This window comes from Sus scrofa, chromosome 15 (genome assembly GCF_054392235.1).
Source record: "Sus scrofa isolate SSC_HxYL_T2T_F1_AM1 chromosome 15, Sscrofa_HxYL_maternal_Yorkshire_Landrace_v2.0, whole genome shotgun sequence".
Lineage (NCBI taxonomy): Eukaryota > Metazoa > Chordata > Mammalia > Artiodactyla > Suidae > Sus > Sus scrofa.
Window position 1 is genome coordinate 93311154 of NC_139397.1, and position 21572 is coordinate 93332725.

At 42.2% G+C, this 21572-nt stretch overlaps 1 protein-coding gene across 10 annotated transcripts in view; it reads left to right on the forward strand.

Annotated features, from left to right (window-relative positions):
* Positions 1-21572, forward strand: part of RAPGEF4 (Rap guanine nucleotide exchange factor 4) — a 320273-nt gene that overhangs the window by 207959 nt on the left and 90742 nt on the right. For 5 of the 10 annotated variants that reach the window (XM_084999522.1, XM_084999527.1, XM_084999526.1 and 2 more), the window contains 4 exons: positions 11806-11859; positions 12159-12265; positions 16599-16720; positions 18323-18506. In XM_084999522.1, coding sequence (XP_084855648.1) covers positions 11806-11859; positions 12159-12265; positions 16599-16720; positions 18323-18506 — 467 coding nt within the window. The remainder of the gene's footprint in view (positions 1-11805; positions 11860-12158; positions 12266-16598; positions 16721-18322; positions 18507-21572) is intronic. The other 5 variants (XM_021075197.2, XM_084999530.1, XM_084999523.1 and 2 more) reach the window with 1 other exon arrangement.

Below are 21572 nucleotides of genomic sequence, written 5' to 3' on the forward strand. Positions count from 1 at the left end.
GAACCATTTGCTAGCACCTGCTAGAGAATAATACTCTCAGACCAGTTAACAGAAGCATCTGGGCGGCACTTTTCTTATAGGGACTTCTTTGTTCCAGTTTGATGGAATCCCCAAGCAGCCTTTAGTACACTTAAGTCTCTTTGCTCTATCAGCCTGGGCCTGGCCAAATAGGCAGACTCGGCCTAAGACTAAACTATGGACTTCAGATTCCACAATTTTAAAAAATATGGGCATGTGTATTTATTTGGTTGGACTGAGGAGTCTCAACTCGGTAAAATACACACATGAAATAATCCCCTCTCCCCAGTAACCACTCTTAACTGTGTTGCTGAATGCTTTTCCACTGGTACTTAGTAACCATAATAACACCTCAGTCTTAATCCATAAATTTTTTGTCACTTTGGGGCATGAAAAATATCGTTTCAATTATGAAGGGTTAGTCTTGTCCATTTTTAAAATTAAGATTTTATTTTTTAGACCAGTTTAAGGTTCACTGCAAAATTGAGGGAGAGGTGCAGAGATTTCCCATATATCCTCTGCCGCTATGTATGCATACCCTCCCCCGCTATCAATATTTCCCACCAGAAGATACATTTGTTATAGTCGATGAGCTGACGTTGACACATTATAATCACTCAAAGACCATAGCTCACATTGTGGTTTCTTCTTGGTTTCGTACATTCTGTAGGTTTGGACAAATGTATAACGACATATGTTCATAATTATGGTATCATACAGAGTATTTTTACTGTTCTAAAAGTCCTCTGTGCTCTGCCTGTTCATCCCTGACCCTTAGCCCCTGATAACTACTGATCTTTTTATTGTCTCCATAGTTTTGCCTTTTCACGAATGCCATAATTGGAATCATACAGTGTGTAACCTTTTCAGATTGACCTCTTTCACTTAGTAGTAATATACCTTTAAGGTTCCTCCCTGTCTTTTCATGGCTTGATAAGTCATTTCCTTTCATGCTGAATCATATTCCATTGCCTGGATGTACCACATATTATTTATCCATTCACCTATTGAAGGATATCTTGGTTGCTTCCAAGTTCTGGAAGTTATGAATAAAGCTGCTCTAAATATCCATGTGCAGGGGTTTTGTATAGACTTAAGTTTTCAACTTGTTTGGGTAAATACTAAGGAGTACAATAGCTAAATCATATAAGAGAATATAAGTTTTGTAAGGAACCACCAAACTGTCTTCTAAAGTGGCTGCACAATTTTGGATTCCCACCAGCAATGAATAAGAGTTCTTTGTTATCGGTGTTCTAGATTTTGGCCATGCTCATAGGTGTGTAGTACTAACTTGTGGTTGTTTGAAATTACATTTTCCTGAGAACGTATGATGTGAAGCATCTTTTCATATGCTTATTTGCCATTGGTATATCCTCTTTGGTGAGGTGTGTGTTAAGGTCTGTGTCCCATTCTTTTTTTTTTTTTTTTTTTGTCTTTTTGCCTTTTCTAGGGCTGCTCCTGTGGCATATGGAGGTTCCCAGGCTAGGGGTTTAATCGGAGCTGTAGCCACCAGCCTACGCCAGAGCCACAGCAACGTGGGATCTGAGCCTTGTCTGCAACCTACACCACAACTCACGGCAACTGTGGATCCTTAACCCACTGAGCAAGGCCAGGGATCGAACCCACAACCTCATGGTTCCTAGTTGGATTCATTAACCACTGCGCCACCACGGGAACTCCCATTCTTTTTTTTTTTTTTTCTTTTAAAGTTTTATCGAAAGTATAGTTGATTTACAAGGTTGTGATAATTTTGCTGTACAACAAAATGATTCAGTTATACATATACACACATCCATTCTTTTTCAGATTCTTTTCCCACATAGATTATCACGGAATATTGGGTACCATTTTCTGTGCTATACAGTAGGTCCCTGTTGGCCAGTCATTCCATAAACTTCAGTGTGCATATGCCAATACCAAACCTCAGTCTGTCCTTCCTCTTACCCCCAGCCCTTTGGTAACCTTATGTTTGTTTTCAAAGTCTGTAAATCTGTTTCTGTTCTGGAAATAAGTTCATTTGTATCCTTTTTTAAGATTTGTGGCCCATTAAAAAAATTTTTTATTCATAATTTTTATTTTTTCCATTATGTTGGTTTACAGTGTTCTGTCAATTTTCTACTGTTCAGGAAGGTGACCCAGTCACACATACATGTATATATTTTTTTCTCACATTATCGTGTGGCCCATTTTTCAAAACAGCTTGTTTTCTTATTCACTTTTTGAGAGTTCTTTGTATAATTTAGATGACAGTTTTTGATTAGATGGGTCTTTTGCAAATATTTTCTCTCAGTCTTTGGCTCGTTTTCTGATCCTCTTGACACTGTCTTTAACAGAGCAGGTTTTATTTTGATGGAAGATCAGTTTATCAATTATTTCTTTCATGGATTGTATGCTTTTGGTGTTATATCTAAAGAGTCATTGCTGAGCTTCCAGGTTGGGGAATACATGGAGGTTATAGGACAATGGGCACCTGGGGAGGGTACAGAAGCTCCTTGCCCTTTCCTACATACCTTGCCCTATGCATCTCTTCCACCTGGCTGTTCCTGAGTTATGCCCTTTCATAATAAACAGGTAACCTAGAGGCCCCAGGGCATGGTGGGAAGACAGGAGCTCTGAGACCAGATAGTCCTGAGCTTTGATCACATCTCCCCACTTTACAATATTAAGGCTTTGGGCAAGTCACTTACCCTTAGTCTCACTTTCCTACATTGTAGGATCCTTGGATGATCTGTCTGGCATATAGAACATAGTTGATAAATGATACACACTCTAGATTGGCTGACCCAACCTCAAAAAAAGAAAAAAAAGTTCGTTGCCGTACCCAAGTTCATCTAGGTTTTCTCCTATGGTATTTTCCAGGGCCTTTATAGCTTTGAATGTTATGTATAAGCTTGTGATTCATTTTGAGTTAATTTTTGTGAAGGAAATAATGTCCGTGTCTGGATATTTTTTTGGCCACACCTGTGGCATTTGTAAGTTCTTGGGGCCAAGAGGAATCAAATCTGTGCCATAGTAGTGACAACACCAGATCCTTAGCCCACTGAGCTACCAGGGAACTCCTGGATTTTTTTTTTTTTTGCATGTGAACATCAGTTGTTCCAGCACCATTGTTTTTTTTTGGGGGGGGCACGCCAGTGGCATATGGAAGTTCCCAGACTAGGGGCCAAATCAGAACTGCAGCTGCTGGCCTACGCCACAGCCACAGCAACATGGGAGCCAACCCATGTATGTGACCTACACCACAGCTCATGGCAACACTGGATCTTTAACCCACTTAGTGAGGCCAAGGATCAAACCCACATCCTCACGAATACTAGTCAGTACATTATCACAGAGCCACAGTGGGAACTCCCCAGCACCATTATTGAAAAGACTGTCTTTGCTCCATTTTATTGTCTTTACTCCTTTGTCAAAGATCAATTGACTATATGTGGGTGTATTTCTTGGCTCTGTATTCTCTTCCATTGGTCTTTCTGTCTCTTCTGCTGCCAATACCACATTGTCCTCCTTTCTATAGCTTAATTTTAAGTCATGAAGTGGAACAGTGGCAGTCCCCAACTTTTGCTCTTCTCCTTCAAAATTGCATTGGCTATACTGGGTCTTTTGCCCATTTGTACAAACCTTAGAATCAGTTTGTTAATATACACAAAATAGCTTGCTAATCTTTGTTTTAAACTTCTAGCTTCTGGTGGAGTCAAATCTCTGAAGAGACAGGGCTGGTGGTTCCAACACTTGGTAGAAGGGTATGGTCTGCCTTCTCCCACCCTTTCTGCTCTTCCTTCTCTGTCTATGGAGGAAGGAGAAGGAAAGAAAGAAGATGTCTTTCTTAGAGTTTCTCTGTGCCCGATATTTACTTGCACACTGTCTATTTTTATTAATATTATTAATGGAATACTATTCCATAGTTAACGTGTTAATCACAGTTAATTTAAGTTTCCTGGCAATTCCAAAATATGTGTCATGTCTGACTCTGGTTCTTTGTCTCTTCAGACTCTGTTTTTCCTTGCCTTTTAGCATGCCTTGTAATTTTTGGTTGAAAGCCAGACATGACATATTGGATAATAGGAACTGAGATAAATAGGCCTTTAGGGTGAGGTTTTATGTTTAACTGGCTAGGAATTGGACTATGTTTAATGTCTGCTATGGCTCTAGATTCCAGAGACTTCAGATTTCTCTAAAGTCCTTGTTTTTTGGTCTCCTCTGCCATGCTTGGGCTTCCCTAAGAACTCTTCCTTAGATAGAGTCTGAATCTTAAAGCTCTTTCAGCTGTAATCCACTGCTTCTATAATGGCATGATGGGGGACCTTTGGGGGAAGGGAAGTGTCCTATAATCTTACGATTAACTCTCAGTCATGTAGCGGGCCTGTGTCCCTGCACTGGGATTTTTCACAACTTCTTTTTCTCCCTTACATGAAACAGGAAATCTGGAGGAGTCTAGAGACAGAGAAGCGCCCTTCCCCCAGCTGGACTTTGCTATGGAGAATTCTCTGAGTATATATATATCATAATGCTTATTCTTCCCCTCCCCCTGCCAGAGCCACAAGAAGGTCTTCTTGGGCTCTTCTCCATGAGAATCTGGTAGCATTCCAAGGGATAAAACCCACCAAAGTGTGGGGCCCCATCTAAGACTACCCCCACCAGGGGTTTCTCACCCTCAAGCTGCTCCACATTCAGCCTCCAGCAAGTCTTTTTGTTAAAAGATAAACTGAGGCATATTAAAAATGTTGAGTTTATTTGGGCAAAAAATTGATTCAAATCTGGCAACATTTAACTGGAAGTGGTTAGATGCATTCCACCAATGGGAGCTCAAGGAGGTAATTTTATTGAGAAAAGGTGGAGGTAAAGTTAGGCAGTTACTGATTGGCAATAGCATAAAACCTAGTTGGCTATGATTGCATTGGCTACACTGGGTCTAGTTGGCTATGACTGGTTGTCCCTGGGTTTCCATCTTGTAACCTTGAGGTGTTTACAGGTTTAGATTTTTGTTTGCTCACACAGGCTACCACAGCGTTCGAGCCCCCTCGGTCTAGTGGCCTCCTGGTTTAACACTGTTTAAATATTCCTACCTGTTTGTGGCTTCTGATTCAGGCAGGCAAATATCAGCCATGACTGTCTGGATTCCCTTGTCTTGCCAGATTTTGGGGTGGCAGTTTTCTGGTCTGTGATGGCACCCTCACTTCTCTGATGAGCCCGAGAAAAGTCATTATTTTCACTTTATTCAGCTTTTTCTTGTAACAGCAAGAGTGATAACTTTTAATCTGTTTACAGGTTGAAGCTGAAATTGGAAATCTACAAGTCAATTTTGAACTAGAAAAAACTTAAAAAAAGAAAAAGGTCTATCAATGGTATCAGTGGAAACCAAAGAGGTCTATAGATGAATTTTTCCATTATTTAACAAATGGGGAAACTTACATAGTTATGTCAGGGTGGTGAAGTCTGTATGAGTCAGATTTAGTCCTTATTTATTTCATCTGTCAACCAAAGAGTGATGACACTAATGATAATTATTGTAAGAATGAGACATACATGTCTAAGACCTTGGCTGTATTATTCCAAGATGCCAAAACAAGGGGATGTAACTCTGAAAAGTGTATCATTTTCACTAAAAAATTAAATGCTATTCTTCTCACTTCCTAAAGATGTTCTTACCTAAACTGAAAAGGTGAACTAGAAATCCAGAATGTTGTTGCATTTATTCATAACTCAGATTCTCATGAGTTATTTAACCCACAGAAGTTCTACTTTCCCAACCAGACCAAGAGCTTGCTTAGACCAGGTACTTTATCAGAGTCTCTACGTGAGGCCAGCACATTGCTCTGCACACAATACGCCTTCATTAAATACTTGAATTGGATGTGGGCTCATATGACTTTTTATTAACGCCAGAAAGCCAGAGTTCTGCCATGAGCTTTGTGTCCCAATCTAGCTTGTTATTCTTATCTCTTTGCTTAAAATGCTGTGCCTTGCAAAAGGATTCCATGAGCAAATACTTGAGTAAAAAGAATAACCCCCTTTCAAAAGGGCCTGAATACGGTTTTTCACGAGGCCTATTACAGCGCCTTTTACCTCATTATGATCTGCTGGGGAGTTATTGTGCCTCTTGTAATGGAGGTGAAATTCGTATTTTTCATCACCTGATTAGTATTTCTGAATTGGCTCCGGTGCCAAAAGGAATATTTTCCCTTACTGTTTCTCCTTTTCAGTAGTAATATAAACATAATAAAAAGCAGCAGAATGCTTCCCCTCTCCAGAAACAAACAAAAACCAATTACGGTCAATCCTGAGGGAAGTCTTTCAGCGGAGGAAGCCAAGAAAAGCAGAGAGAAGCCTGAATACGTCTGGCTTTATCTGTCCTCTCTGCCTAGCTTTTTAAGATCACATTTTCACAGCCCAGTTTGGATTCTTTCACGCCCAGGTAAGGAAGGAAGAATGTTTGTCCTCGACATATGATTGATGTGTTGAAAGGTATGAAATTTCCTCAGAGCGGGGTCTGTTTCTTCTAGGGCTCCTTTGTGATATGTGTGTTCTGGGTGTAGATCAAAACATAGGGCAGCGCTAGGAACCAAGCCTGGGGAGCGCTGAGAAGGCGCGCCCTCTGTGCCAGCCCACTGTCCCCCTTCCCGCCTGCACCCGACAGGAAGTGCGCCCGGGAGGATACGGAAGAGGAGAGCGTGCGCGGGATGGGGCGGAGCGTGGGGCAGCGCGGCGCCCACTCTGTGGTCATGGCGACCGCCGTCTGGCGGAAGTCCTGCTGTCTGTCCCGCGAGCTATATTTTGCCCTCCCTGGGCCCTGCTGGGCTTCCCCAGGAGGCCCACCTCCACAGGCTGTGTTTTCCAGGCTTCCCGGGGCCTGCGTTTTGCCTTTCGGGCTGGTTTCCTCGCTTTGATCATTTCATTAATATCACCAAGCGCCTTCTTTCCCGCTAGGGGTTAACCTGATCATTTATTTATAAAATGAAATTCTTTTCCTCATTTCTCAGATTTACCGTTGGAGGGAGACTGGATGTGGGAAGGTCTCGCTGCCCCCTCAGTGATGGGAGGGTGGTGGCATCTCCAGCACTGACTGCACGTCTGGGACTGGAGGCTTCCCCAGGTCCCCGCTTCCACGAGACTACCTGGCTCCAGCTCTGCAGTGCTTCCTCCTTCCTCACTGCCCCCGCCCCGCCACCGTCAAGGTCTTCCTGCTTGGCTAGCATCCAGGGTCTTCCACATCACCTCTTTGGCTTCTCTGCCCTTCCACCACCTGTAAAACTAGTTCCCACGTTAAGTTCCCTCTATGGGAGATGCTGAGTGGTTTCCATTTTCCTGCTCAGACTTTCACCTGCTACCTATCTTCCTAGTATATTTGGCATTGAGGAACTGGTAGGGCAGTTCCTCAATGCCAAATGTGTTATTGTCACAAAGTTGCTTTTTAAAAAGTTAATTTTTTTTTGACTTTTTGCATTTTCTTGGGCCGATCCCACCGCATATGGAGGTCCCCAGGCTAGGGGTCTAATCGGAGCTGTAGCCACCGGCCTACGCCAGAGCCAGAGCCACAGCATTGCAGGATCCAAGCCACGTCTGTGACCTACACCACATCTCAGGGCACCGCGGGATCCTTAAGCCACAGAGCGAGGCCAGGGATCGGACCATCACCTCATGATTCCTAGTCAGATTCATTAACCACTGAGTCATGATGGGAACTCCCTTTAAAAAGTTAATTTCAGACCAAGCATGATGCATGGTGCTAACGTGTCCTCTTTGCAGGACTTCATGTACACTTATTGCTGGAAACTTGTTAAAATCAAGTCCAGTACCTGGTAACCAAGAGAGGTTTAGATTGCACTTCTTGCAATGAACTTGAATCAAACAGAACATTATTTCTTCCAAAGGGTGAGCCACGATGTCTGTAGAAGAAAAGAGCAGGTGGGTTAGGGCATTGTACTTGCAGCATAGACACTGGCGTAACTGGATTCAACTCTCAGCTCTTTCAGTTGTCTGCTATGTGAGCCCGGTCCCTATGTGTTGTTGGCTTTAGTTTTCTCAATAAAACATGAGCATGATAATAATAATAAGATGACTTGTATAAAGGCAGTTATGCAGACAATACCTGTAAAGGGCCTGACACAGGAAATCCTTGGTCTTGCCTTTAGAGCCGCTTTTCTTGTTTGGGTTCTCACTAACCTCCCCATCCTGCTTCTTCCCCTCACCTGTTGACCCTCATCATTTATAAAATGAAATTCCTCTCCCCATTTCTCTGAAGCTCAGCTAAAGTGAAATTCTCAAAAATTAAAATCTTTACTTGAAAGCCAAGGGAAACCAAAAAGGAATAAATAAGCAGAAACAATGTGGCCCCTGTACAGGCATTGGCAGTGACTTTGTTTCCCAGAGACCTGGCCCACCTGTCACAAATGCCTTCTACCTCAGCATATGGCTGCCAGCCTCCAAGCAGCTCTTAGAACATTGAGAAGCTTGCCCAAATGAATACAGTATCGCTTTCAAAGATGAGTTTTTATTCCCCCCACATAAAACTTGCCCTGCTTTCACCCTGCATGTGTTCCTTTATTTAAATAAACAGACTGATCCCCTCTCAAAACATCTATTCATTATGTTGCCTCCAAACTTAAAATCTTTGAGCCAGGGAAGGTTCTGAGAATGCTGCCTTTCAACAGATTAAACAGCCTCTTGGACCTGAAACTGGTACTAGGAATACTTTGCTAAAAGGCAACCTTGTGTACATCTTGCTCCCTTAGAAGTTGCGAATCAAAGGAACAATACTGGTTGAAGTCGGTTGCTTCCCCTGCCTTGGTAATAGTTTCTTTACAGGGTTTCAAGGACCCAAAAGGTAACTGTCCAACCAAATTAACTACCTAGGGACCACTTGTTAGCATTTTGCTTAAACATAGTCATTTCTATGGAAACAAATAAAAAGATGCAATCTTCAAATAATGTTTCACTGCACCTACCAAAGAATAAACATTCATCAATAATCCTCAAGCCTGGGCATCTCTTGATCTCTGGCTCAGCCAGCCTCTCAAAGACTACTGCAAAGGAAAATAGATTTTTTTTTTATAGGAAAGAAAAGGTTATCTCAGAAGCTTATCATACATGCCTCTACTCTAGATCACATACCTGTACCTCTTTCTTCCAAGACAGGAAGAATAAAAAGGTTTCTGCCTTTACTTTCAAGAATAACTAAAGGCATCTACAATTTGCATATGTAACCAAGCACAGTCCCAGATACATAAATGAACATGTGTGATGTAAAGACACAAGATGCATGAGTGCAGAAAACTCACAACTGGCAAATAATGAAGTTTTGACTGCATACATTTCCAGGGCCCTGGTGCATGCTGGCCTCCCACTTTTGAAATTTTTCCAGGTGATTTGGCATCACAGAATTCTGCCTTCTTTGAGGAGGTGTATAAAGGCAGGAACTCCATGAGATCATGGTCCCTTTCCCATGAAGAGGTTTGCCATAAGGGAGCGTGGGCTATTGCAGGGCAAAGTCGGTCTCTTTTAAAGCTGTATTACGTTGGACCAGATTGACACTCCTTGATTTATACTGGTTGTAAACAGTATGCTGCTAAAATACTATAGTATTGCTTGACATTTGTGCTCTAGTGATTTTTTGAGAGGAGGGAAAAAGAGTCTACTAGATGCCAGCAAGGTGTGGAAAATATTTAATTTGAGGAGTTCCCGTCATGGGGCAGCAGAAACAAATCCGACTAGGAACCATGAGATTGTGGGTTCAATTCTTGGCCTCAATCAGTGGGTTAAGGATCCAGCATTTCTGTGAGCTATGGTGTAAGTCGAAGGTGCGGCCCCAAAAGCAAACAAGCCAACAAAAATATTTAAGTTCAGTGAGCTTTCATTCTAAATAAATCTGTGTCTCATCTATGCTTTTCTTTCTTTTCTTTTTTTTTTTTTTTTTTTTTTTTTTTTTTGTCTTTTTAGGGCCACACCTGGAAGTTCCCAGGCTAGGGGTCCAATCAGAGCTACAGCTGCCGACCTACGCCACAGTCACAGCAATGCCAAATCTGCGCTGTGTCTGTGACCTACACCACAGCTCAAGGCAACACCGGATCCTTAAGCCACTGGGTGAGGTGAAAGATTGAACCTGTGTCCTCATGGATACTGGGTGGATTCATTACTGCTGAGCCACAACAGGAACTCCCTCATCTATGCCTTTCTTAGCTTAGGGTTCTTTTCTCTTTTTCCCTTAATTCCATTGTAATACTAAAAGCAGCAACCCATCTGAAATTTATTGTTGATAAAAAGGAAGGTGCGTATTCATATTGAGGTACATAAAATATTTAAAATTAGTGTTGATTTTTATTTTCCCCACCAAATATATTTTTAATTAGGACTAGAGGAAATATCTACCTATTTTTAATGTAATGGCTTCTATTTGCCAAAAGTAAGGTTTTTTAGGATAATATACAATACTCTCTATTAGTTTTCTGTGACTGCTGTGACAAATTGCCACGAGCCTCCTGGCTTAAAACAACATAACTTGAATAACCTTACCTGAATAAACCTGTAGTTTGGAAGTGTGAAGTTGGGCTCACTGGGTGAAAGTCAAGGTGTTGGCAGGCCTGTTCCTTCTGAAAGCTCCAGAGTAAAATCATGCATTGTTTGGCCTTTTCCATCTCCCAGAGGCCACCCTTATCCTCTAGCTCGTTGCTTCCTCCATCATCAACGCCAGCACAACCGGGCCAAGTCCTACTCACATCGCTAACCCTTCTGCTTCCCTCTTCCATCTTTTAAGGACTCTACAATTATATTCTACCTAGAAACACCAAGATAATTTGACCTTTAACTGAATCACATCCACAGAGTCCCTTTGGCTATGTTATCTAGTATATTCACAGGTTCTGGGCATAAGGGTGTGGACATCTTTGGGGACCATTACTCTGCCCACCGTAATCTCATCCGTAAATCTACTATCATTCTTACCATCTTTCTGGAAGTGGCCTAAACAATGTGGTATGGATGGCTGTACCACCAGCTTTGATGGAACGCATCTTTCTCCTCTGTTTGGAAATGCCATTGCCAGATATTTCAGAAAAATAGAGGGAAGGGGTTTTGGTAGTAGTAGGGACTTGACTAAGTAGCAGGTCATTTCCTGGGATTCCCATTCCACACCTTTATCTGAAGAATGTGGACAATGATAGGAGCTTTATCCATATCCTGGAGCTGTCTGACAGTCCCAGAATCCTGAAAACTTCATACACCACTTTGCAGTGGAAGAGCTGGTACACTCCCTGCCCCGGTGGGTTCTAGGAACTTGAGTGTGTAAAACCACCAAGAAGTATCAATTCAAAATTAAAACTTTCTAAAAATACAAATTGCAGGAAAAGAATATTAACTACATGAAAGAGGATGAAATCACTCATTTTCATTCTAAATCCATCTCTTATCCCTTTCTCCTGAGATAGGTCATTTTAATCTCTATTCATGTTTATCTTTTTTGCTTCTCCCCCACCCCCGCCGTGCCCTGATGTTTGTTATGCTTTTAGTAGGTATTGAATCCCTTCTCATTTAAGCCTACAAACATCTGATCATTCCTATCTGTTTGATTTTTTTTCATTTTTAGTAATTTACATTTTGGCACATTGAACAGTCTAATTTTGCCCTTTGAATGCCTGTGCATTCAAGCTCTTTAGGCAGACTTTTATCTCTTGTTTTTTTAATTCTATTTTGAGTTTTATAAAAGTGGATGTTTCTTATTATTCCCCCAACCCATAATTTTCTTTAGTGAACTTTTTCTTTAATTTTCTTTTGCTTTAACATTTTATTTTTCAGACACCTCTCATTGAACCTCACGTTCCTCTTCGTCCTGCTAACACCATTACCAAGGTAATGGGATGTAGGTGGGTTGATGAGCCAGCAAAGCTAGCTTCTTAAATAACTACCAGAAGTGGTCCATATGTCAGTGCATCACATCAAGAAACTGCAGATACGCTCTCTAGAGATGATACATGTTCAGTGTGTCTCAGTGACACATCACACCAGTGAACAATGTAAACGTATGAGTGAATTACATTTTTCAAGCACAGAGTCAGATTGGAAAGTCATTTAAGGATTCATCTGGTTTGTTTTCCATCTGTAAACTCTCCTTCTTTTTCTTCCCTTTCTTCCACATTATTAAAATTCAGGTTCCTTCAGAGAAGATCCTCAGGGCTGGAAAAATTCTACGAAATGCCATTCTCTCTCGAGCACCTCACATGATAAGAGATAGAAAATACCACCTAAAGACATACAGGTATGTGCAATATTCTAAAGGCTACACCCCTGTCAGATCCGTGTTTAGTGAAATTAGAATAAACTTGCATTCCCCTGTTTTCCATTACAGAAAGCATGTTTTATAATCCTCTAGGTTCTGAGAGTTCTAAGCTTGTCTTGCATCCCACAAGTTACTCTAATTAGCCTTAATATTCCCAGGAGTTACTCTAAATCAATTTGCTTAGACATTGGTTTAACTGTGATGAACACAGAAACCTTTTGTATTTTTCGTATTTCTGATTGCTAGTGTTTTTTAGGAAAACTGCTATATTTAAACAAGATTCAACTAACATTTAATGAGCATTTATTTATTTATACTTGAAGCCCTGTCCCAGGCCACTTCCCATACATTATCTCATTCCATGTTCATCACAGCCTGCAAGGCAGGTGTATCTTTTCTCAGACGATAAAACTGAGGCTCAGAGAGATTAAATAGTTTTCCTCGACCAAGTCACAAATCTAGTGAGTGGCAGAGCCAGGATTTAAACCAAGGTTGGTTGATTTCCAAGTTCAGTGATCTTTTTCATTCATTCATTCTATCAGTCATTCATTCAACAAATTTATTAAGCACCTGTTGGGCACCAGGCACTACTGTGTTCTAAGCCCTAAGGATACAGGAGTGAAAAACATATAAAATGCCCTTTACACAGTTTACTTTCTAATGCGGGATTACATTCTGTTTGCATATAGTAAAATATACAACTCTATCACATCTATAATCATACAGAATAAATACTTGTTATAGCTGCCACTGGAACTAAGACATGATAAAGAGGGAGGCCGTGTGATTTAGTTGAACATTCTGGGATGACTGAACCATAGTGGGTCAATGAAGGATTCATGCCTAATCTTTAACATTTGATTTTCTCAATTCAATGGTGGTTTGGGAACTAGAATGGCATACAAGCCTTGTGTGGCACACAAGCCTTCACTCTTTGTCCTTGGGCCCATGGTTCAGACTCATAGCCCTCTTTCAGAAATCAGTCAGACTCTCTCTCATTTAGCCTTGACGTGACCTCAGAACCCATCAGATTTAACATGAGTCAAAATCCATTAGATTCACATGAACCAAGTTCATAAGACACAGTGAAAAGCTAGAATACAAATTATGAAGTTACCATGAAGGATGTCTATCTTTCCAGTGACTATCAACAATGATGGAACCTGTAAAATTATAGCCAGCTCACTCTATAGCAAACCATTGAATATATTGCCTCAGGAGCCAGTCTCTTTCTCAAGGACAGAGATAGAAACATTGCAAAGCAAACTCTTCCCTTTGGATCACTCTTCCTGCACTCCATGCAAACGAACACTCTTCTGCTTCCATTTGTCATGAATATGTTTACAAGACCAAAACTGACAGTCTGTTACGTTTAGATTGGCCTCTTCTTGATAGAATTCTGGAAATGACATAGGATTTGAGGAACATTGTAATCAGTAGCATGTTTCTCTTAGCATGTTCCATCTCTTAAGACAGATTACTCCTCTTGCCCTTGTGATGTTGATATTTACCAGCTGCCATTTGGATGATTACGTCTTAAAGCCTTTTCTTTCGACTCTCTTTCCTACTCACTGCTATAATTTTGAGGGAAGTAAAAGTTAAAACTCATGTGTCCATGTCCTCAGAGAGTTCAGCCTCTTTAATTCATTAAGTGGGGGAGTTCCCGTCAAGGCCCAGCAGTAACGAACCGAGCTAGTATCCATGAGAACGCAGGTTCACTCCCTGGCCCCACTCAGTGGGTTAATGAATCAGCATTGCCATGAGCTGTGGTGTAGTCGAAGACAAGGCTCGGATCCCATATTGCTGTGGCTGTGGTGTAGACCGGAAGCTACAACTCTGATTCAACCCCTAGCTGGGAACTTCCATACACCAAAGGTGCAGGCCTAGAAAGACCAAAAAAAAAAAAAAAAAAAAAAAAAAAAAAAAAAAAAAAATCATTAAGTGGATCTCAAAATCTTATACTGCTATAGGACCTTTTACTTTTTAAATTTGTGTTTTTTCCCTTAATTTAAGATGTGATTATGCTTTCCCAAATGTTGACTTGCGTTAGGGAAATTCCATTAAATAAGTCATCTTCAGTGACAAATAATGGAAACTAGAAGTCAGAAACCATAATCTCTTTCTTGCTCCATAGTACTAAGATTTTAAAACCCCAAAATATAGGTGTTATGTCTGTTCCACACCCTATGACACAAATTAATGATCTGTCGCTAATGACCCATGGACGCAACTGGAAGCCAGAGGCAAGATTTCTTTTTTCCTGAAGGTCATTTTGAGTTCCTTGTCCTGGATCTTGTTTCCAGTTCCATCTTATCCCTCCGTCCTGCTTCTCACCTCCTTCTGTCATTGCTGCAGTGTTAAGGGGTTGAAGTCTCCCCACATGCAGTATCACCCCCAATGATCACCATACCAGAGATCAGCTGTCAACTTTAAAATAGCTAAAGATCATTAATAGGGAGGAAACCCAGTGAGTCCATCAGCTTCAAGTGGCACAGCTTTGTGTCTTCATCCTGTGCACTGACTGCAAGATTCTTATACCCCGTCCCATGGCCCAGAGGCTCTGGAATCATCTCAGTTCCATGTCCTCTTTTTAGTAAAAGTCATCATTGAATTAAGAACCACATGGAATTGATTTTTTGATACTTTTACATGGCTTTTCCCATTAATAAAGTCTCAAATTAGAAAAGGAATGCAGGAGTTCCTATTGTGGTTCAGTGGGTTGAGAACCTGACTAGTGTCCATGAGGATACGGGTTTGATCCCTGGCCTCACTCAGTGGGTTAAGGATCCAGCATTGCTGCAAACTGCCGTGTAGGTGGCAGATGCAGCTCGGATCCCATGTTGCTGTGGCTGTGGCGTAGGCTTCAACTGCAGTTTCAATTCGACCCCTGGCCTGGGATCTTCCATATGCCACAGGTGCAGCCCTAAAGAGAAAAACAAATGAAGAATGTGACACATCATATATTTGACTCAAAAATGAATAGTAACTTGTGCCTCTTTGTCCTTTTCAGCTCTAATGTGTGGCTACAGACTGTAACCAGACAGTCCTGGAAATCAAACAACCTTTCAGTACATCTTCCTTGTGAAATGTTCTTGGGTCAGACCCAAATCAGGACATCCCAGGAACTCCGATAGATTTCACATTTTAGAACTGGACATGGCCTTAGAGCCCATCTTTTTCTCCTCCATTCTTTCATGGAGGAGAAAACCAAGGCCCAGAGATTTGAAACGATATGGCCAGAGACACATATAATAATAAGTGGCAGGCCTACTGTTGTTTCTCATGACTCCTCCTAGGCTAAGCTCTTCCTAAAGTGGACCAGCACCAGGCATCTCTTCCAGTTCAAACTAGAGAGGAGCTCCCTGTGCTGGAACCGGCCCCAGAGCCCCAGAGATGCTGGCATCCTTGGCCTGGGAGGGAAGGCCACCAGTGACTCAGACCCACTGCAGGTGGCCAGCTGCTCTGTAACTCCCTGCTTGTTCCACTGTCCCGTGGGATTCTTTCCTAGGACTTCAAGATCCCATTTCCTCCACTGAACAGTCATGCCACGAACACCTGCCCATGTCTCACCACGGAAGGTCTCAGTATTTCCTCATATGTGTGTGTATAATTATTTGTTTCCTAGCTAATGCACATAATGTGCCCATAACAACCAGCTTGCCACAGAGAGTCACTTTAGGGATGAATGTGAGACCATATAGAAAACATTCGGAGCACTTCAGACGGTAGACTCTGTAGAAATGCTGATGCTCATCACATCCAACTTTTTTCAAAGAGATTTGCATAGCTAATTACTTGTTTCTACCAACACCTCTCAGAGGAAGATCAGTTGTATTATGTGAAAATAGAAAGTGCTATATAATTTTACACTTACATAGAGCCATTCACAGGGCACCTTCTGGTGCCTCACAAACCTTAATTCATTCCTCCTGGGAAGGAAGGAAATCAGAATTATCCTTTGCCTTCCTTTACCATTGAGATTTCCTGGGTCCAGCTCAAGACGAGAGTGTTTCTGGCCCTGGAATTAGCTTGCCAGGTCCTGCTCCCAGTCTGAGCAGCCCTTGAGTCTCCCCTGGCGCTGCAACTTGTAGTGCTCTTTCGTTTAGCCAGCCTTACCTAGAAGATTCTCCCATGATTGGTTTGTACAAGTTTGAGAGCCTGAGCCCACATCATGTGGGGCTTCGTTTGTCATGAGATCTCTGATGGTGGAAGAGCACGGAGCCCTTCAGGAGGGTCTCCTCTCAGAAGCCATCTCCCATCCTTCCTCTGCAAGGGGGTGACTTTCCCTCCTTTGTATCCCCCGCCTCCTTAGACAATGCTGCGTGGGGACCGAGCTGGTGGACTGGATGCTGCAGCAGACTCCGTGTGTTCACTCTCGAACTCAAGCTGTCGGCATGTGGCAGGTCCTAGTAGAAGACGGAGTTCTCAACCACGGTAAGATGAGCCATGCTCCCTGGAAAACCCTCAAGAAACGCTAAGTGTGTTTCCCTGTGTTGCTTGTGGCTGAACTCCCAAATGGGCCAGAAAGAATTATGATCCCTTTAGGGACCCGCTGAGCTAGCGTCTTCATTTAGCAGTACAGATGCAGCGGGTGCATGCGACTGATTGCAGTGTTCCACCATGGTACCTTCCTAACTTGGGAGAACATATGAAGGGAAAATGAAATTGCAACCCGAGTGCATCGGTTCCAATTATGTTTATTAGTTTGCATTCATGGTTCATTGATAGCATGATTATTCTCTGAGCATGGCAGAGCAATCCTGATGCAGGGGCCAAATGAAGAGCAATGAAGTGTGTGGCCGGGCTGATGACAGGAAAGAGAGTAATGAATTCAGAAGCTGCATTTTCTGGAAGAGCCAATTTGTGTACCCACACGGTGACCATATTTAAAGTCAGGCGTGTGCTCCGTGGGGTAGCCCCTGATATCTGCAGGGGCTGTAACTGAGCAGAGTCGCTCTTTAGGGCTGGAGTGGAACTGTGGGTGAACTCCTTATGCCATTTGTTTAAAGATGACTTTTCTAAACTCACAAACTATCAAAACCATTCCTTTCGTTGTTTAACACCCAGGAATCTAATGAGGGTCTCGCCAGTGTTTCACGGTCTTTACTGGGCCTGCAGATCACCTAGAACTCTTGTTCAAATGCAAATTCTGATTCAGCAGAGCTGAGATGGGTCCAGAGAGTCTGCCTTTCCAACAAGCTCCCAGAGGATGCTGCTGCTGCTGCTGCTGCTGGTCCAGGGATTGAATTTGGATCAGCAAGGATCTGCCTTTTCCCCTTATCTGTTGATGTGTTGATGCTCCCTCCTGAAAAGGGGCTTAAGAGGTTTAAGACACATAGATGAGGGATTCTGAGCCAAGTTCCAAGTTCATGACTTTATCCTACTGAGATCTAAATCTTCTTGTTTCAAGGGAATAAGAGGAAAAAAAAAAAAAAGAAAAAAAAAAAAAAAAAACCTCTTTAAAACTTCAACTGAAAGGAAATTACCATAAGATCTTTCTAGGACTATATGACCTAGAAGCATGGTCTTATCAGCTTTTCTCAGACAATTTTATTCTAATTTTTTAAAGTGCAGACAGACATGTTTTATAAACAGTACATATAAAAAGAAAAACATCAATTCTCCTCCTGACAAATTAGGGTGGTTTTTTAAGTCTGTACTTCCAAAAATTATTACCAAGCATGATCTGGCAGTTGGTTATTTTTCTCTTTGGGACGTATAACCTACACGCTAGAAAATGTCACCAAGGCAGTTTTTGCTGGTCAAAGTGCTCCTTTCAGGAAAATTGGCAGGTCCTCTAAGAGAGTCCCAAGGCGGCTCAGGAGAAGGGCGGGTCCGAGAGGGCTGCGAGGGGCATGGCTGCAGCCCAGCCTGGAGGTGCTGTGTTCCAGCTGCACCACCCTGGGCGAGGCCCTGGGAGAAGGGCGAGGAGTCTCCCCGCTTGGCTCTCTCGCCCACACCAGCCATGCGCTTCTGGTCAACGGCCCTGTGAGGCAGAGGTGCATCAGCTGATACTTGCCGCTATGTTTCCCACAGTGGACCAGGAGCATCACTTCCAAGATAAATATTTATTTTATCGATTTCTGGATGACGAGCATGAGGATGCCCCTTTGCCCACGGAGGAGGAGAAGAAAGAGTGTGACGAGGAGCTGCAGGACACCCTGCTGCTGCTGTCGCAGATGGGCCCCGATGCCCACATGAGGATGATCCTCCGCAAACCGTGAGTGGGAGCGCGGCACCCCTGCACGTCTCCGGGGCCACCCCATGCGCGCCTGCTGGGAAGCGAGGCTGATTTCAGAAGTCCTGGCCTTCTTCCACCCAGGGCAGAAGGAAAGACTCGTAAGGGTGACGCAGCAATGTTTGCCTCTTGTTATTTTAATTCCGTGTTTGAGCCAGCTGATTCCATTTCCCTTTTGCATGGGTTAAAACTATAGAGATCTTTAGCAGTTGGCTCACGATGTCAAAACTGAGTCCACATGTTAAACGACCTTTGGTCCATGATAAAAAGAAACTGGTCTGCTTCTGTGCCAGACCGCAGCAGCCCCTTTCTTCCTAATGGATAAGACAGAGGTCGTCAGAACCATAGACGTCATGGATATGTTTGTATGTGTATGTGAGCATGTGTTCATTCATTCAGCACATCTTTTCACACCATGCAGAGGCTCCTGCCCTTTAGCTTAAAGACACTTTATTTTTTTTTAATTGAAGTGTAGTTGATTTACAGTATTCTGTTAGTTTCAGGTATACAATGAAGTGATTCAGGTGGGGTTTTTTTTTCAGATTATTTTCCATTATAGGTTATCACAAGATATTGAATATAGTTCCCTACACCATACAGTAAATCCTTGTTGCTTATCTCTTTTATGTACAGTAGTTTATATCTTTTAATCCAATACCTTAATTTATCCCTCCCCCCCTTTCCCCCTTGGTAACCACAAGTTTGTTTTCTGTGTCTGTGAGTCTTTCTGTTGTATATATAGATTCATTTGTATTATTTTTTTAGATTCCAGTATATCACATGGTATTTGTCTTTCCCTTTCTGATTTACTTCACTTAGTATGATAATCTCTGTGTCTATCCATGTTGCTACAGATGGCATTATTTCATTCTTTTTTATGACTGAGTAGTATTCCATTGTGTAAATATACTACATTTTCTTTATCCATTCATTTGTCCATGGACATTTGGGTTGTGGCTATTGTAAATAGTTCTGCTATCAATATTGGAGGGCATGTATCTTTTCGAATGAGAGTTTTCTTCTTAAAGACACATTCTTTTTTTTAATATAATTTTTTTTCATTATAGCTGGTTTACAGTGTTCTGTCAATTTTCTACTGTACAGCATGGTGACTGAGTTACACATACATGTATAGATTCTTTTTTCTCACATTATCATGTTCCATCATAAGTGACTAGGTATAGTTCCCAGTGCTACACAGCAGGATCTCATTGCTTATCCATTCCAAAGCAATAGTTTGTATCTTTTAACCCCAAATTCTTAATTCACCCCACTCCCTCCCCCTCAGCAACCACAAATCTATTCTCCAAGTCCATGATTTTCTTTTCTGTGGAAAGGTTCATTTGTGTCATATATCAGAGTCCAGATATAAGTGATATCATATGGTATTTGTCTTTCTCTTTCTGACTTACTTCACTCAGTATGAGAGTCTCTAGTTCCATCCAGTTGCTGCAAATGGCATTATTTTGTTCTTTTTTATGGCTGAATAGTATTCCATTGTGTATGTATACCACATCTTCCTAATCCAATCATCTGTCAGTGGGCATTTGTGTTGTTTCCAGCTCTTGACTATTGTGAATAGTGCTGCAATGAACACGTGGGTGCGTGTGTCTTTTTCAAGGAAAGTTTTTTCTGGATATATGGCCAAGAGTGGGATTTTTGGGTCATATGGTAGTTGTATGTATAGTTTTCTAAGGTACCTCCATAGTGTTTTCCATAGTGGTTGTACCAACTCACATTCCCATCAACAGTGCAGAAGGGTTCTCTTTTCTCCACACCCTCTCCGTCATCTGTTACATGCGGACTTATTAATGATGGCCATTCTGACTGGTGTGAGGTGGTATCTCATGGTAGTTTTGATTTGCATTTCTCTAATAATTAGGGATGTTGAGCATTTTTTCATGTGCTTATTGGTCATGGGTATATCTTCTTTGAAGAAATATCTATTCAGGTCTTTTGCCCATTTTTCCATTGGGTTGTTGGCTTTTTTGCTGTTGAGTTGTATACATTGTTTATATATTTTAGAGATTAAGCCCTTGTCAGTTGCATCATTTGAAATTATTTTCTCCCATTCTTTAAGGTGAAAGACACATTCTTAAGAAACATCACTGTTCCATTAAGCCTTCAAGGCCTTCATTCAGCCAGTTAAGTGCTCTCTCCATTCCAGCTCAGTGGAAACCCACCTGACCGTCAGCAGCAGCGCATCAGCTGAAGTTGTGGACTCTGAAGTTTTTAATCAGATCAGTCCAGAAAGACTGTATTGAGCCCCTCAGGGTGCTCTCCTTATTGCTGCCAGGCACACAAAGAACCATATGCCTCAGTCCAGGCCTCAGGGAAACCTTTTCAGTAAGGGATGACTTGGCACGTAGTTCTGAAACCACCACACACAGGCTTCTGTTTTTCTGCTGGAAATGAAATCGTTTCTCCTCCCGGCAGCCAGTGCCAGCCAGCTGTGGGTGTCAACTCTGAGTCACTGGCTTGGCCGAGCTCCATTTATCAGCGGGTCTTGACAAGAGCGTTAGCTTTACACGTCGGTGTGTCCCTAGGGCTCCCTAAAAGCCAGGTGTCTCAGACCAGCTTCCCCAGGGTGGGCCCCGTACACCAGCTCACAACAGCCTCTCAATGCCTCCTCCTTTCCTTCCCCAGGGTTCTTCCCTTTGACTCGCCCTTACTCAGTGCTGCCAAAAGCCTCTAAAGCACAGCTCATTTTTTCTCACACCATGACCCCTTTGTCACAGCTTCCTCTTGGGTCTTAATGTCCTGTACCTTGTGGTTCAAAGACCTTCCTGCTACCCAGTTTGCATCATCATCCTTAACTCCAGAACCTTGGTTTTCTGCTCCATTAGTCTCAAAACCCTTTCTTCAAACAAAAATTTTTCTGGAAAATCCAAAATATCCAACAGAAAAGCCAGAGCTTCAGCCAGTCATTCATCGAGTCAGTTAACCAATATTTATTGAACATCTGTTTTGTCCTGGATACTAGGTTAGTCTTGACGGCTGCAGCATTGAACTAGAGGGTCAAAGCTCCTTCCTGGAGCTTTCTGTCTA